Source organism: Microcaecilia unicolor, chromosome 7 (genome assembly GCF_901765095.1).
Source record: "Microcaecilia unicolor chromosome 7, aMicUni1.1, whole genome shotgun sequence".
NCBI lineage: Eukaryota > Metazoa > Chordata > Amphibia > Gymnophiona > Siphonopidae > Microcaecilia > Microcaecilia unicolor.
Genome location: NC_044037.1, coordinates 269,162,852 through 269,179,146, shown reverse-complemented (window position 1 = coordinate 269,179,146; position 16,295 = coordinate 269,162,852). Strand labels below are relative to the sequence as shown.

Here is a 16,295-nt window from a genome sequence, read left to right as displayed (position 1 = left end):
CTAATGCCCCAATGCTCAGAAGCAAACGCGGGCGCTAGAGGCCACTAGCGCCCGCATTAGTGAGCGCAGAATGCTCAGATGCTCTGGCACAGGAAACAAGCACACCAGAGATTAACGCAAATAGCATGCTAATATAGTCAAACTCATGTTGATGAGGTCATTTCCTGTTCCTTCCCAAAGCTCAGAGAACAATGCAGAAATCAAAGCCTCCTTACCACCATAAAAAAATAACACCAGCTCGGAGCAGACGTTAGGGTTTTTCTCTTCATTCTTCAAAATCCATTAGATTTTATTCAATTTGGATGCAGAAGGAAGCCCGAGCAAGACCCTAAGCGCCAGTAGTGCGCGAGTTCAAGCAAACCAGAAAGTGAATATAAGCCATCCAATTTTAAAAAAATAATTGAAAAGCTTATATTTAAAGGTGCAGAAAACGAATGCCAGTGTGTGCGTCACATAAACCCGGCGCATGCGCACAGGAGCTAGACTTACCGTGAAACTATTCTGTGCACATGCTTTCACTTTAACAGCATGCATATAATTTGCATACCATTTCTTTTGAGCATTGGCGAGCTAATTTTCTGCTCTGTTCCAGCGGTATTTTTTCCAAACTGTTAGCTGACTGTGGCAGTCCTGAGCATCAGGCTATACCTGGCAGATGCACAGTTGAGGCAGAAGCACTTAACATCCCCTAAATAGGAGGCAGTAAGGTCTTCCGCATTAACAAAGGCCAGTTCACGGAACTTTAATTAGCACTTTTAATGTGGGACCAGCATTAGAAAATGCTGGTTCCACCCCCCACTGGTTACTACATAACATTTGTAAATACCTTGCTAAAGATTCCCATGTTAGGCTGCAGCAACTACAAATTTTATTGTGGTTTAGTAAAAGGGCCCCTTTATTTAAGGGCTGCTGTTAAAGAAAATGATATGTAACATGACTAAAAAGAAGCTTGAATTAAAGATGTTTCAACCATGTATCTCTGAAAGTATCTGATTTTAATGTGTTAGAGCCATTTTATTCCCCTAATAAGGACTTTTTTTTCATTGAAGATATCTTGTTCATCTTTGCAGGATGATGTACAAAATATTAGCTTTTACTTCTGTGACTAATTTGCAGAACAGAAATGTGTGATTTCATTTCTGTAAAATTCAGGCTAAATTTGAAAGTGGGAACAGCCAGCTGGAAGTTTGCAGAGCCTTTTGATATAGTCAATTTTAGATAAAAGCTGTTGGAAACAAATATCTGGGTTAAACAGTCTCTCAAACAGCAATTATTCAATATCTAAAATAACAAAATGGTTAAATTTAAATTGTTGTGGTAATCTCCCAGAATTAGCTAATTTTAGAACCAACATGTTTCTGTATATGTTTCAGTTTCAAGAACCATGCAAGTATCTAATAGGAAAATGAATTTGAGATAGTGCCATAACTGCATAGGGAAAATAGATATTTATAGATATGTAGAATTATTTGGTTATAGCCAAGAGACAATGAGAGAGTTGCATATTTTCAAAGCACTTAGACTTACAAAGGTCCGTAGCAACTTATAGAACTTTGAAAGTCGAAGGGCTTTGAAAATGAGCCCCATAATCTCTTTACAGTGGCTGATACATATTTTTATTCTGAATTTTATCCCAAAAGTGAATCATGCCTCTATCTTGTTCATTTTGTAACAGGTTGCCTAAATTTAAGCACCTACATTTTTAGAATACTGCCATCAACGCAGTAAGTGTATAGTTAAATGGCAGCTGCACGCTAAACGATATTCTGTTATCTTTCTATATCTATTATTAGAAGGGTGTTCACAAGGGAGAGGATGGGCAAGGCTTGGGCATGGCCGACATGCACATGCATCTCTTACTTCTGAACTGTAACTGTCACAGTGGCATTTTGATCACCACTACTTTCTCCTTTTCCCTCTTTTGCTGTTACCCTTTCTCTCTTTCACGCCTTTGAAATTGATTGTTCGCTGAATTGTTGTATGTTTTTGTAAACTGTTGTAAGCCACATTGAGCCTGCCCGTGGGTGGGAAAATTGTGGGATATAAATGCTATAAATAAATAAATCTTTAGGTGCTAATATTTACACAAGCCATAGACCTGCCATAAATATGCGCGCCTAAACTTTGGCATGTAGGTTACATGCCATAAATGTCCTTATAAAATAGGCTCACTACCCGTGGAAATCGAGATTGTCAAAGCGGGTGCCCTGTTATAGAATTGTCTCCTTATATGTTCTTTCAATACTTAATTATCATCACTGGAAATATTGATGACCTGTGAGTCATGGGGCTTTTATGGACTAGACCAGGTAGGCAGTTGCTGTAGTTAAATTCAGGCTCATGACCTTATATTTGTAGATCTCTTTCTGCTCTATGTAAAGAGATGGGAGCCAGGGTACCATTATGCCAGCCTCCCTCATTCAGATTTGCACATGTAATTTTTGTTCCATAGATTTAATACTTGTTTGTGCATTTCTCATTGTATTCAGCCTAGCTGTTTGTCTTATTGTTACAGACATGCAAGGATTTTCATTCATTTTAACAACAGGTAATGAGCGTAAGCCCTGTCTTATCTGCACAATTTATTTCTTGTTACAGTGCCATAGGCCCCAGTTGATCTCTGATTATTTCTTGTTAGTGTCATAGGCCCTAGTTTCCCTTCACTTCTTTGCAATTAAGAATACTATATGGTAATTTCTTGCTTTTTCAAATTGTTACATTACCGCCTTCATTGATAGTCTATTTACACTCTTTTCAATATTTACTAATTAGCTGGTACCTATACTTCACCAGAAATCGTGTACCTAATTACATAAGGCTACAGGATTCCTAATCAAATTCAAGACTGATATTAAGACCACCTTATTCGAAGATGCATTTTTATGAGTTAATAAACCCCCACCGAATCCAGGGCCGGATTACAGATCTGGCAGGATGTCCTGGGAAGTGCACTCCCGACTCTATCTTCAGCACTTCCTCAAACTTTCCTGTCCAAGTGGAATTCCTTTCGTTCTTAACTATAAAGAAACTTTAAACTACCTGTTTGGGAGACTAGTAGTCAATCTGCAAGTAATAATTACAGGAAATGTGGGTTTGTTTAAAGCTACATGGTTTCAAGTTTATATTGTGGGTGATGTAGGGAGTATTGCTCAAATGTATGAGATGGATTTGGATAGATGGGGCATGGTTGTGTAGGTGTTGATGGAAGCACCGATGACAGAGAGAGCTCAAAAGATTTGTTTTTTGTGGCAGCACTGTCGCCTGTAGGTGAGGGCATTAGGCTAGTAATGGCACCATTTTTTGTTACAGTATCAGTCCTGCTAAATGGTTGCATTGTTATTGTGGTGCTGGTCACCTTTGTTCATTTCCTCACAGTCTGGCTCTATCTGTCACTGGCTTTGGTGGCAGGGCAGCTGAGCAATGAGGATTTGTGGATCACTTTGGTTTACAATTCAAACTGTACTTTATCAGTAAAACTTAGCACTTATTTTTATAGTGATAGTGGATGTATGCAGTGCTCTACAGTAGCAATAAGTAGTAGTGTATTGTGTGCTTGTTCCAAAGACTTTACAATATTTCAGGACCTAAGGCAACAGGAAATAGTGACTTTCCCAGCATCTCAAGGAGCGTCAGTGGCAGAAGTGGGATATGAACTAAGGTTTCCCTGGTTCTCAGTCCATTGCTGTAACCACTAGGCCACTTTCTCTCCAACATAGAAGTGTTTCTGCTTGGGTGGGAATGGGTGTCCATAGGTTGAGGCAAGTATGTGCTGGTAAATGGGGAATCTCCTGTCATGTGAATGCACAGGGCATTGATGCGTTGTATCGGTGCAGGTCATGGTGGATGGGACTCTGCTATTGCATGAGAGCGCTTGGAGTCGGTGCTTTGCGGAAGGCCAGCTCTCCATGGATGAGGATCTGCCTCTAGGCTACTTCACTGTTCTGCAAGGATGTTTCTGCGGCTATTAAAGCTGCCAGACAGATGTCCCTGTGCCTTGTTTTCCCCCGTTTCTAATTTAAACGTGCGTTTGTAAAATGGTTGTTCAGGACGGACATATCCAGCATAAGTATTTCTTTCTTGTGTATTTTTGAGCAGGAAATCTGTACATCTTTCCTGTTTGAAAATTGCTGTGAGATGGACTTTTTTTTTTTTAACGTTGTGAGCAGGACGTCCCAATTCTAACCTGGACATTTTTTGCAAAAATGCCCCTCTGTGTTGCTTACAGACCTGGGGCCCTGTTTACTAAGCTGCGTTATATAGGTGCGTTAGCATTTTCAATGTTCGTTAACCATGTACGCGCATTAACCGTGTATGCGCCTACAATATCCCTATAGGCACCTACATGGTTAGCGCATAAGCTAATTGTAGTCGTGTTAAGAACGCTAATGCGCCTTAGTAAGCAGGGCCCCTGGGTTTTGATGAGAATGTTACAATTTAGCTTTTTTTTTTTTTTTTGCTATTTGTACTATTTTTTTTTTACATTATATACAAATAAATATGTTTAAGTAAGTGTATATTGTGTCTCCTATGCAGCACACACGCCAGACAACAGTTTTCTTGGATTTGTGGTAGAGCAACACCTTAACTCTAGTGATATCCAGCACATGAATGACATCAAAAGGCAGAATCAGTCACTTGTTTATGGCAAGGTTGACAATTTCTGGAAGGTAAGACCTTTAGTTTCTCCAAGGAAAAGTTTTTCATTTTGGTGAATTTGTCACACTTGTTCCCTGTAGCGTTAGTCATGTGATGGTGGCTCATTTTGGTGAAAGAGGGGAGTTTGGATTGTACTCATGGTAAATTATAGTAATTTGCTCTCAGTACCTAAAAGTACATTCTATAAGGGGCCCTTTTACTAAGCCGCGTAGGCACCTTTGTATGCCCAACACGTGTCAATTTTGAGTTACTGCCCGGCTACCGTGTGGCCCTTGCGGTAATTTCATTTTTGACACGCGTCTGCTACACGCGCTGGAAAATCATTTTTATTTACTGGCGCACGGCAGAAACCGGGCAGTAATCGTCATTCTACGTGTGCAGACAATTACCGCACGGTTAACGCGTGAGACCTTACTGCTAAGTCAATGGCTGGCGGTAAGGTCTCGGACCCAAAATGGAGTCGCGCCAATTTTTATTTTGCCACACGTCCATTTTCGACAAAAATTTTAAAAAAGGCCTTTTTTACAGGTGTGTTGAAAAATGGATCTGCTTGTGCCCAAAACATGCGCCTACACTAACACAGCCCAATTTTCAGCACACCTTAGTAAAAAGGCCCGTAAGTTCAAAATATTTGTGGGGGGGGGGGGGGGGGGGGTATCCTTTGAAAGAGAATTACATATCATAAAAGGTCAGATAAGCCAACAGCATTCTGAATTCTGTGTTGGTGTCACATTTAGACTAGAATTAACACTGATGAGTTATTAGTATTCTCTCAGACAATAAAACAGGAGGGGAGGGGCTGGAACGGGGTACAGGGGCTCTACTCTGCCCTTTGCTGCTGTGGGAGCTCCTTCTCCCGCCTCTTTTCTGCAGTACTTCCCTAGTACTGCTAGGATAGGAGAGAGGGACAGCAGCAGTAAGCAGGAGATTTGGTGAATATTCAGGAGTGTGGCCGTGGCCCTAGGTAAGGCAGTCATGCTGGGGTGGCCAGCAGTGCAGCATAGGTAGAACTTTTTCACAGTACACTGGTTGAAAAGTAATGCTCCAGGCCACTGCAGTTTATCAGTGTGTTCTTATTTTAATGACAATTAAGTTGATGCTTTTAAGAGACTTAAAGTTATTACCTCCTAAATAAATTGTCTATTTTGAGATGTTCCATGCCTTTAGCCAAAGCACAGGTATAAGCTGGTCCACTTTTATTCTCATGTCCAAGTAAACAGAACCTTAATGCATGGTATACCCTGATTCTCTGCTGCATGTCCTTGCTTTTTCCGTTGTCAAGAGTATAAATGAATGAATATGCCAAAAGCCTAATTATTTTTCTACTGATTGCCAAGTTGATGGTGCCTCTGTATAAAACCAATGCTGTTTGTTTTTGAACCTGTCAGACATCAGCCTCCCCCATCCCGATCTGGGTTTTGCATGTCCAACTCCTTGGCATGCGATGCCATTTTTATCGTGAATGGATGCACTGGGATAATTTGCCTTGTCATTTGAAATAGTTGCAGGTTCAAGTAGCAGTTATTGCATGTTAGAGAGGTCTTGTCCAGAGCTGTTCCTTGGCTATACACTTGTATGCTGGCCATTTTGTGAGATGAGTAAAGCATCTGCATCCACCTCGGTGTCTGATGGTGCCTTCTTGGAACCTCAGTCTAGTCCTCACGTTGGTTAAAGCTCTATTTGAAATACTCCAAGGGCTTCTTTTAAGGATGTAATGTTGAAGGTGGTGATCTGGTTATGATCTCCTCATCCAGAAGGATCTCTTAAATTTCAGGTCCTTTCTTATTCGGAATCCTCCTTGGTGATCTCTGTGGAAAAGGTCATCCTTTGCCTGGTTCCTTCTTTTTGCCCAAGGTGGTGTCTCTTTACCATCAGTCTTCCAGTGTTTCATCATGAGTCAGGTTGAGAGGACTCTGGAGTTGCATTTTGCATTGTGTAGAGTACTATAAAGATACTGGAGAGTGTATTTAGTTTAATTTAAATGGAAATCTTATGTACCGTCGCAACCATAAGCACTGTAAGTTTACAAATATACAAAACCCAACAATTCAGTGGGCATACAACAATCATAGTGATAAAGTTCCACTAACAAATCAACTAAAATATTTCTTGAATAACCAAGTTGTTAGCAATTTGCTAAATTTAAGATAATTACTTTCACTCCTCAAAGCCACATAAATGGGAAAGCTATGCTAAACTTCTTACTTGTAGAAGTCAAGTGAGTAATGAAAGCAGAAGGAAGCGCAAACTTGTTAGCATGGATCAGCTATTGGGATATTTGGCCAAAATTAGTCATTCTCAACATTGTCATACAAGAAGGAGCTTCATCATGAAGCAATTTAAAAACAGTACATGAAATTTTAAAATTGATGCTTGCCTGAACAGGTAGCCAGTGCAAGTTCATTGAAAGCGGAGTCACTCTATCAAATTTAGTTCTATTCAGAATCAGTTTAACTTGCCAAAAAAAATATAATTTCTCAAATACTGAGGATGCTACCTGATGGACCTGAGTTACCTCCAGATCAGAGTTAATCCACACACTCAAATTACATATTATAAACTGAAGAGGGATTAAAAGACCAGTGTAAACCTATCAGATTGGGGGGGGGGGACCATTTCTTCTCAACCCATAACACAGTTATTGTGTCCACATTTAATTTAAATAGGTGATCATCCATCCAATGCTTCTACAAAAAGCAGAAATCCATTAAAAACCAAAATAGCAGATATTGAAGAAGACGCTAGAAACAAAATTTGAACATCGTCTGTGTAGGTATAATGGGATAGACCTAAATCTTGAAGAACATCGCCCAAACAACTTTAAAAAAATTGGAGAAAGAGGGAATCTTTGTGGAACTCCACATCCAGAATACCAAAATTCAAACTATTTTTATTTTATTTATATTTATTTATGATATTTGTTTTTGGATCAGGCTTTTCAAAAAAACTGGAAAACCACAGCCAAACTGGACCTGATAGTACAGTCTAGTCTAGTTTTTAATATAAGCAGATCATGATCCACCAAATCAGAAGTAGACAATAAATTCGATCAGAAAAACAGGAATATCTTTGTCCACTAACAATCTTGAGTTCGGAAAGGAATATAAGCAAGCAAGTTTCTTTACTATGAATTTTTCAAAATCCTGTTTGCCGTGGATCTAACATATATATAACCTGTTCAAATGATCTTGTAACCCTACAATCCAATGATGGCACTAAAACCTCCCACTTTGAACTTTGATTCCCCTGAGAATTTCAGATAACTTTGAGTGGTCAAAATCTTTTGATGTAAACAAGTGGCCAAATTGTCAGCCGAAGGACAATTGGATGTGACAAATTCAGATCATCTGTTCGTGTGTTAGGGGGCCTCAGGAAGCATGAATGGCCCTGAAGGCAACGATGGCTCGGTGGATCAAGCAATTGATCAATTTATCGAACATTGCGCAGGGCTATTTAGTGTCCTTGGGACTTTGGTCCCATTCCTTTAGGGTGCAAGTATCATCTTGCATGGAGTGTGGTCTGGTTCCACATTTGTATTTTGGAAGCTTGGTCTATCTTACTTTCTTTTTTCTGGCACTACAGATTGTTCAGGCAAGATAATATGTGGACTTAGGCAGGGGTGTGCTGGTAAATTTTTAACAATGGGCTCTCTCTCTTTTTCTCTGGGCATAGCCAGCCCTGCAATTTGGGGCGGGGGGGACAACGCATGCCCCTCTCTCTCCACCTCATATAGGCATGCTATGGACTGCCACCACACCCCACTGCTTGTTTCTGGCGCTAAGCAGCAAGCTGGGACTTCTTGCACATGCAGGAGAAGTCCCAGCCCGCTGCTCAGAGCTGGAAATCAGGTTGCGTGGAGCAGCAGCAGTCTATTCACTTGGCTGGCGAAGCTCAGCATCCCCACCAGCAAAGTAAAAGAGAATTGAGGTGGGGGCCCGAGCCCACATTTTGGGAGCCAGTGGTTAAAGTAGCCATGGAGGGCCTACTTTAACAACCGGCTCCCAAAATTCTTCAAAATTTAACAAACGGCTCTTGCGAGCCCGTGAGAGCCTGCTCCAGCACACCACTGGACTTAGGAGAAAATATGCTAGAGGAAGGCTTGTTAGGGCCCTACCATAGTTAATTATGGCTTTGGTACTTCAAAACTGTTTGGGCTGGCCTGGAGGAAGGATAAAGAGGAGAAATTAAAACTTTCCTGCTGATGTTCTTTACTTGAATCCCTCAGACCAGTCCAAAACTCAACCCTTGATATTTTGCAGCCTGTATTTTGAGTTAGTAACTGAGGAACATTGGTAAGAAGAAACGGACATATATAATTCCTTTGCTTTGCTTCTTGTCGAAGTTTGCTACTACATGGTCAAGTAGGCCATTTTCTGATTCAGCAGTTACTTCAGTGCCCTCTTGATGGGTGATTTTAGGGAGTAGGTGTTTTGGTTTGAGGTTTGTTTGTTTTTTTTGTTCCAGTTTCTTGGTTTCCAAAAAGCTAGCTAACCATAGCCTACACAGGACTGGAGACCTGCACGGGAACGGGGTTTTGCGGGAATCCCCTTTGGAACTATGGGGTTCCCATGGGGACGGGAGCAGTTCTGCGGGGTTCCCGTGGGGATGAAAGCAGTTCCTGCGAGGTTCCTGTAAGGATGGAAGCAGTTCCTATGGGGTTCCCATGGAAGTGAAAGCTGCACCTACGCCAGCCTCTTACCAAGTACCAAGTTCTGTAAGTGCCGCCGCCTCCTCCTCCCTTCAACAGCGCAGATGCAGAAAGTCTTACATTAATCCTCTCTGCTCTCGTGCTGATGTGTAGGCCTCAGCTCTGACACAGGCACGAGCATCAGAGGTCACCTGCACGTGCATGTGGCAACCTCTTAGCACACAATGCCAGCAAATCAGAGACTAGTCTTACATGTGAGTGCCAGAGTGTCCCAAGTTCCAGCTTCCATTCCTTCCTTGCCTGCAGTGCTGTGGCTCAAACACAAAAAGAGAGGCAGAGGCCTGACCAGAATTTTTTTTTAATGTACCATTAAATTCTTGTGTGGACGGGTAATAATCCAGTGGGGATGGGTTAGATTCCAGCAGGGACAGGCAGGAACGGGTTAGATTTCTGTCACTGTGAAATAACAGATCTTCAGTTTGATCCTTAGTCTCCATCTGCTTGTAGGAGATTACAAATCCATGTGTCTGGACTGGCATGTTGGATCTCAAGGAAAGAAAATTAGGTAAGCCGTAATTTCTTCAATTCAAAGGACTAGATCTAAAATAGCCCTCCTCCCTTCGGTTCCTGGATATTCAGCCAGCCAGTCAGTGTTGGGGTAATTGAAATCTCTGCAAAGCCAAAAAGTATATAGCTCCAAATGTATGCAAGAAGAACGCTTTAATTACAAATTGCCAACTCAGTGGAGAAAGAGACTTTGGTGTAAAATACTACTAAACCAGAACCTGGTTAGAGCTTAATTTCCATCATTGTTCGGAAAAGACACTATCAAATCATGTGCTGAAAAGACAATTATATTTCAGACAAATCTCTTAACAGCTTTTTAAATAAGTTTTTGTCTTTGAACACTACCATTTGCTTCAGTCTAATCTAGTACCACAATTCTTCCAGCATAATGGAAGAAAGAAAAAAAAACCTTCAGTCTCCTGACCGTTAGATTAATTTAAACAGTGCAATGAGCAAAAATGGAGAACTTATCAAATAACTGCAGCTAATATAGAGTGGCACATGGATTTTTTAAAAATTCCTTATGAATGGATTTAAGTTTTGTGTACTGCTGTTTAAAAAGTGTACCTGTTTACTCTTAACTCAGCAAAACGTAACAAGAAAACATACTAGAAATAAAAATAGCCTTTTATACATTTAGAAAGGATTCTCTATATGGTGCCTAAAAAATCCGTACGGAAAACATTTCCACCTAAGCATATTCTATAAGGGAAGCCTAGATTTAGACGCGGTATATAGAATGCACTTAGTTGATATTCCAGCGCCTAAAACTACGCACATCCATTTACACCAACGAAAACGGCACAGAGGGCCATATTCTATAACTATGCACGTAAATTTTGGAACGCCTACTAAGTGCCCATAACCACGTCCCTTTTTGTCTGCGTGTGTTAGAAATTAGGTGAATATACTTAGTGAGTTGTGTGCATAAATTCTTATTGCCTATTAGTGCTCATTATTGCTTGTTAAGACTGTTGTCAATGCTGACTAGCTTGCTAATCTAATTAAGTTATGTGCGTTATTGAATCCACCTGGATTTTGGCACAGATCTCTAGGCATGTTATATAGAATCCGGTGGTTAGGAGGTAATTTTATAAGAAGCCACAGTGTTTAGACAACAAGAAATCACATAAATTGTTGTGTTTAAGGGGTTGGGTTTTTTGTTGTTTGTTTTTTTTTTGCTAAACTGTGGCAGAAAGTGGCCTTTGCACACCCTTGTGTGGGTTTTTCCTAACGCTAAGGCCGTTTTTACTGCAGCAGCCACCTTATTGATCTGTTTATTAAATTTATATCCCACATTATCCACACAGTCTAAGCAGGTTACAATAAAACATATATAAATCGTATAAAATACAATGTAAAATTATACAAATAAATACAACTGACTGAAACCAAATCATTCTCATGCCAACAGTAAAAAAAAAAAAAGCATGCGGCAGTTAAAAAATAAAAAATTACTTTTTGCGTGTTTCCCACTACCCATTTTGTAGGCGGTAAGGCTCACATGCTATTTCAGTTAGTGTGCAGTAATGTAGCTGTGCTGATTTATGCAAGAATGCCCACTCTCCCCCCTACCACAGCATATCAAAAAAATATATATATATATTTTTAGCATGCAGTTAGCACATTTCACACTTACTGCAAGATGCCTAAGTGCATCTCGCAGCACACCATTTTAAACTGTATTAGGCGCGCATTAGTGCCTAACGCAGCTTACTAAAATAGTCCCTAAATCATTTATGCACATAAGTGGACACTTGTGTGTTATGCACCTTTTTGCATGGCACATACTTTTACTGTGGTTGCATTCTAGCTTTATACCAGTTTTAAAGCTGACATGAGCGATGGTGTCTTATTTCAAGGCGTGTTTTTGGCCACTTAAACTAGTATTTTATAAAGAAACTAGTAAAAAAGGCCCGTTTCCGTAACAAATGAAACGGGCGCTAGCATATGGTTTAGGTTATTTTTTTTTTGTTTGTTTTTCCTGTTTGATATTAAGGGATATAAGTGTTTGTTCAGATTTTTTTTTTTTGGGTGGGGGTTTGAGGGATGTGGTGTGCTTTTGTGTATCGGGGGGGGGGGGGGGGGGGGGTTTGTGGAGGTTTTTTTTTTCAGAAATGTAAATGTGTGTCTTGGGGTTATCCTTTCCTGATTGTTGGATAAGTTTTTTTTTTTTTCTTTGTTTTGCTGAGGAGCATTGTTGTTTTATATTTTTTGAAGGAAGAGGAGCATGTTATTTTGTGTCGGGTAAGGCAGGAAGAGAGAAGTGCTTTGCTTCTGGAAGGTTTTTTGGCATCCTGGATTAGTGAAATGATTTTCCCGAGGTGGAAGGGAGAGGAGCACGTTGTTGGGGCTTTTAGGGGGGTGGTGTGAACCGGAATGTCTTCTGTAAGGTTTGTGGGCATCCTGCATTTTTTTGACGATTTCCCCGGGGCGGAATGGAGAGGAGTACGTTGTTGGGGTGTCGGGGGGGAGTGAACTGGAACGTCTTCTGGAAGGTTTGTGGGCATCCTGGATTTTTTTGACGATTTCCCCGGGTGAGAAGGGAGAGGAGCACGTTGTTGGGGAGGGGGAGAGTGAACGGGAACGTCTTGTGGAAGGTTTGTTGGCATCGTGCATTTGTGAAACGACTTGCCAGAGTCGGAAGGGAGAGGAGCACATTGTTGGGGCTTCGGGGGGTGAACCGGAACATTTTGTCCTTTGCAGTCCGCTGGAGGGAAACACTTGAAGGGGGGTGCGTCGGTGTGGGGTTGGTTTTGCAGGTTTGCAGCCAGTCTCCAGTGATTCCGAGGCAGGGGAGGAGTAGGGAAACACGCTCCACATGTGTCCCTACTCCTCCCCCTGTGTCGGTCGCTGTTTGCTACTGGCTGGCTCATGGCTAATCATTCCAGCTGGGCGACAGGTTTCTGTTAGCGGCAGCTTTTTGTGGGTGGTGACGTCCCTGATGGTGAGGGGCATGCTTTTGTTTTTCGGCTCCATCTAGTCCACGTGAATGGAACGCAAGTATTTCGCACATACCCACAGGTAGCGGTGGTCCTCTACTCTCCGTTCTGATCCGCTCTTCAATGCCCACAGTAGGAATATTGTGCTATCGTTCTAGCGTTGCTACTCTGTTCTCTGTGCTGCACAATAATGTGGCGTTCTGCTGTTGAATGCTCCTCCCTTCTTGCCTTGTACTTTCCTGTGATTGGTCCGCCTAACATCGCATTGCGTTGCCTGGTAACGGTTCACATTGTGTGTGGTATTTTCTGATTGGTCCTTCATGCCTCCTACGTGATTACCGTTGCCTGGCAACGTGAATGTTTTCTTCCGTCGACGTTTGACGTGAGGGCGGGGCATAGGCTGGCTGGCTTCACCACCATGAATCCACGAACCCTTCAGGGAGTGATTGAGTGACTTCAGAACGTTGTCTTCAGAACGTTGGGGTGAGTTTTATTATAGTAGAAGTAGGCACGTACTTTTCTTTCTAAAATTGGCTTAAAATAAGCGCATTTTGGCTGTCTTAAACTAAACACCTGATTGTAAAATTACTGTCCACATGTTTGTATTTTCATTGGCACCATAAGTATAAATACCCATAGTGACTTTCCACATATAACTTAAAGAGTGTAATTTTATAACTGGTCACATAAGTTGAAAGGCAAAGTTGACTCTTCTGTAAAGACAACATAGGCCCCAATGTGTCTTTATAAAATAACCTGACAAATATAGCTTAAAGTGTGACTAGAATGAAACTGTGTACATTTTTACCTGTGTGGGAAGTACGCAGATAGATGTGAATTTTATAAACTATACTAGCCGTTAAGCCCGTTAAAATGGGTGAGATTTGTGTTTTTCAAAATGTAATAATTCTCACCTCCATCCATCCATGTGCAGCAAACCTCCTCTGTCCCCTGCCGTCCCCTCCCCCGATCCATGTCCAGCAACCCTGCTCTCTCCCCTGCCCTCCCCCATGTCCAGCAACCCTCCTCTCTGCCCTGCTCTCACGCCATGTCCAGCAACCATGCCCTCTCCCCCCTGCCCTCCCCCCATATCCAGCTACCCTCCTCGCCGCCGCTCCCTCCCCCCTCCGTGCTGGGCCCCCTGCACTGATCTGACAGCGCCTCTCACCTCCATGTGAAAGCGCTGCAGGCAGCAGCAGATCGCTCTGCTGCTGCCTGCAGCGCTTCCACACGGAGGGGAGAGGCGCTGTCAGGTCAGTGCAGGGGGCCCGATACAGAGGGGCGCAGGAGTGGCGGGGATGGGGGGGGAGGGTAGAGATTGGTGCCTGCGATGTTCGTTTCCAGGCTCCAGCGGCAGCGTCCTACAGTCCGACTCCGTTTCCCTCTCTGTTCCGCCCTCTGACGTCATCACGTCTTGACGCGAGGCCCTGACAGATAGGGAAGTCTCTACTGCGCATTTGCAGGTGAGTCGGTCACTTGCCATTTATATGTTTGATGCATACTAGTTGACTCCACCCTCAAAAATGCCTACACGTGTTACATAATAGTACATGCCTTCTTATCACTGCATGTACACAGCCATTCAGTTCTATAAAATCCTTTTTCTGTGTGTAACAAACTTAACAAAACTACCCCTAAATGTTAGAATCGCTATTTACTGATTGCCACTTGGGGTAACCTGGTCCTTAGAAAGAAATACAGCTGTTTGCAAATTAAAATGAACTTTTTTTGTTTGCCAGAAAATGTGTTTGGTAATGAAAAGAAAGTTGCTCTTTAATACTCAGCTTTTATCATAGTTAAGTACAATGCTGTTTACACTGGCACACTACTAAAGGAACAGATGTATTTGTTTTTCTTTAGTATAGCTTGACTGATAGATTTTTCAGATTGTGTGGGTTTTAATTATATGCTCTGTGTTAGTTCTCCTCCACTTGCTTGCTTCTAGGTTATTGGGGGTGTCAAATCAAGGAATGGTTGCATTCATGTAATTTATTTAGAACACCACCAAAAGTGTTTGTTCTTTTTTCATACACTTTATATTTGCTTCCATTCTCATTCTTCTCATCTGTGAAGCAGCAAAACAAGCGGGATGAGTCCCTTAGAAACCTATCAAAATATTTATATCCTTGCTTTTTTGGTCACAGATGTTTCTGTTTCTCTCTCGAGTGCCATTGTACCATAAATGTATGCTTGCCCAAGATAATAAGAAGTGTCTCAGAAATTAATTAAACTACTAGAACATCTATATGAAGACTATAATCTTGGTGCTCTTCCCTATAGACTAATATGGAGAAAATAACAAATGGCATGGGACCAATTCCCTGCCCTGTTGACTCTTCCAGTTTGCTATAAACAAGCCACCACCAGCTCTGGATACTTCAGGAGCTCCTTAGATAAAAGATATCAAAGGCCAAGGTGCTTTTGGAAGTCAAGCTCCAGCTGCAATTAGACTGGTGGATAATTTGTGTTTTCAGGAAGTAATTAGCTTTATTTTCTCAAACGTTTAATGATGGAGAGTACCTCTCAGTACCCTTCTCCACCACTGCCAACTCCAGGCTCCGCCCATTCTGCCTCACCTCACCCTATGCCTGGAACAACCTTCCTGAGCCCCTACGTCGAGCCCCCTCCCTGCCCATCCTCAAGTCTCTGCTTAAAGCCCACCTCTTCAATGCTGCCTTCGGCACCTAACTCTTACCTTCAGGATATCCTGACTGCCCCAAATTGACTGCCCCCATCGTATCGTCTACTCACTTGTCCGTTAGATTGTAAGCTCCTTTGAGCAGGGCCTGTCCTTTTATGTTAAATTGTACAGCGCTGCGTAACCCTAGTAGTGCTTTAGAAATGTTTAGTAGTAGTAGTGATGAGCTATTGATGAAGAAAAGGGTTTGTGTGTGTGTGTTTGTGTTACTGTTATTTGTGATTTTATATTGACAGTATTATATTTGATCTGGATTAAATTATGCAAGGAGCCTTGTACCCCACCTAGAACTTGCAGATAGCATGGGCTATAAATATTCTAAACAGTATTCTTCCTGTTTCTCACATTAGGTTTTCATCTTTCCTATATGTTTACTTCATTGTTTATCTGTCCTTTTATTTTATCTTTCTCTTCTTCCTCAAGTCTATTTTTTCTTCTATTACGGGACATTTTTTATATTGGCCTTCTAGTACTGGAGCTAACACTGTACCCTCTTCTTTTAAAACTTAAAGCAGTTTTCTGTTGGTGATAATTTAGCTTTTGTTGTGCTAGTTCTGCTGTAAATTATTACTTTGAGAACAAAGACGATAAGAAGTCTTACTCTGTGCAGTCTGGGGTTCCTCAGGGGTACATTTTGTCTCCCTCGCTTTTTAATATATGTCTTAGTTCACTGGCAACTGCTATTCAAGGCTTTGATATCGATTTCTATTTTACCATTGATATCTTGCTTTTCTTCTTCACTAGCTTACGTAACCTTGACCTTTTGCCTTTGCAGGCCTATTTA

General features: G+C 41.6%; 1 protein-coding gene across 2 annotated transcripts in view; it reads left to right on the top strand.

Annotated features, from left to right (window-relative positions):
* MGAT5 (alpha-1,6-mannosylglycoprotein 6-beta-N-acetylglucosaminyltransferase) overlaps positions 1-16,295 on the top strand; it is a 268,355-nt gene that overhangs the window by 191,259 nt on the left and 60,801 nt on the right. For both annotated transcript variants that reach the window (XM_030209337.1, XM_030209338.1), the window contains exon 11: positions 4,534-4,667. In XM_030209337.1, coding sequence (XP_030065197.1) covers positions 4,534-4,667 — 134 coding nt within the window. The remainder of the gene's footprint in view (positions 1-4,533; positions 4,668-16,295) is intronic.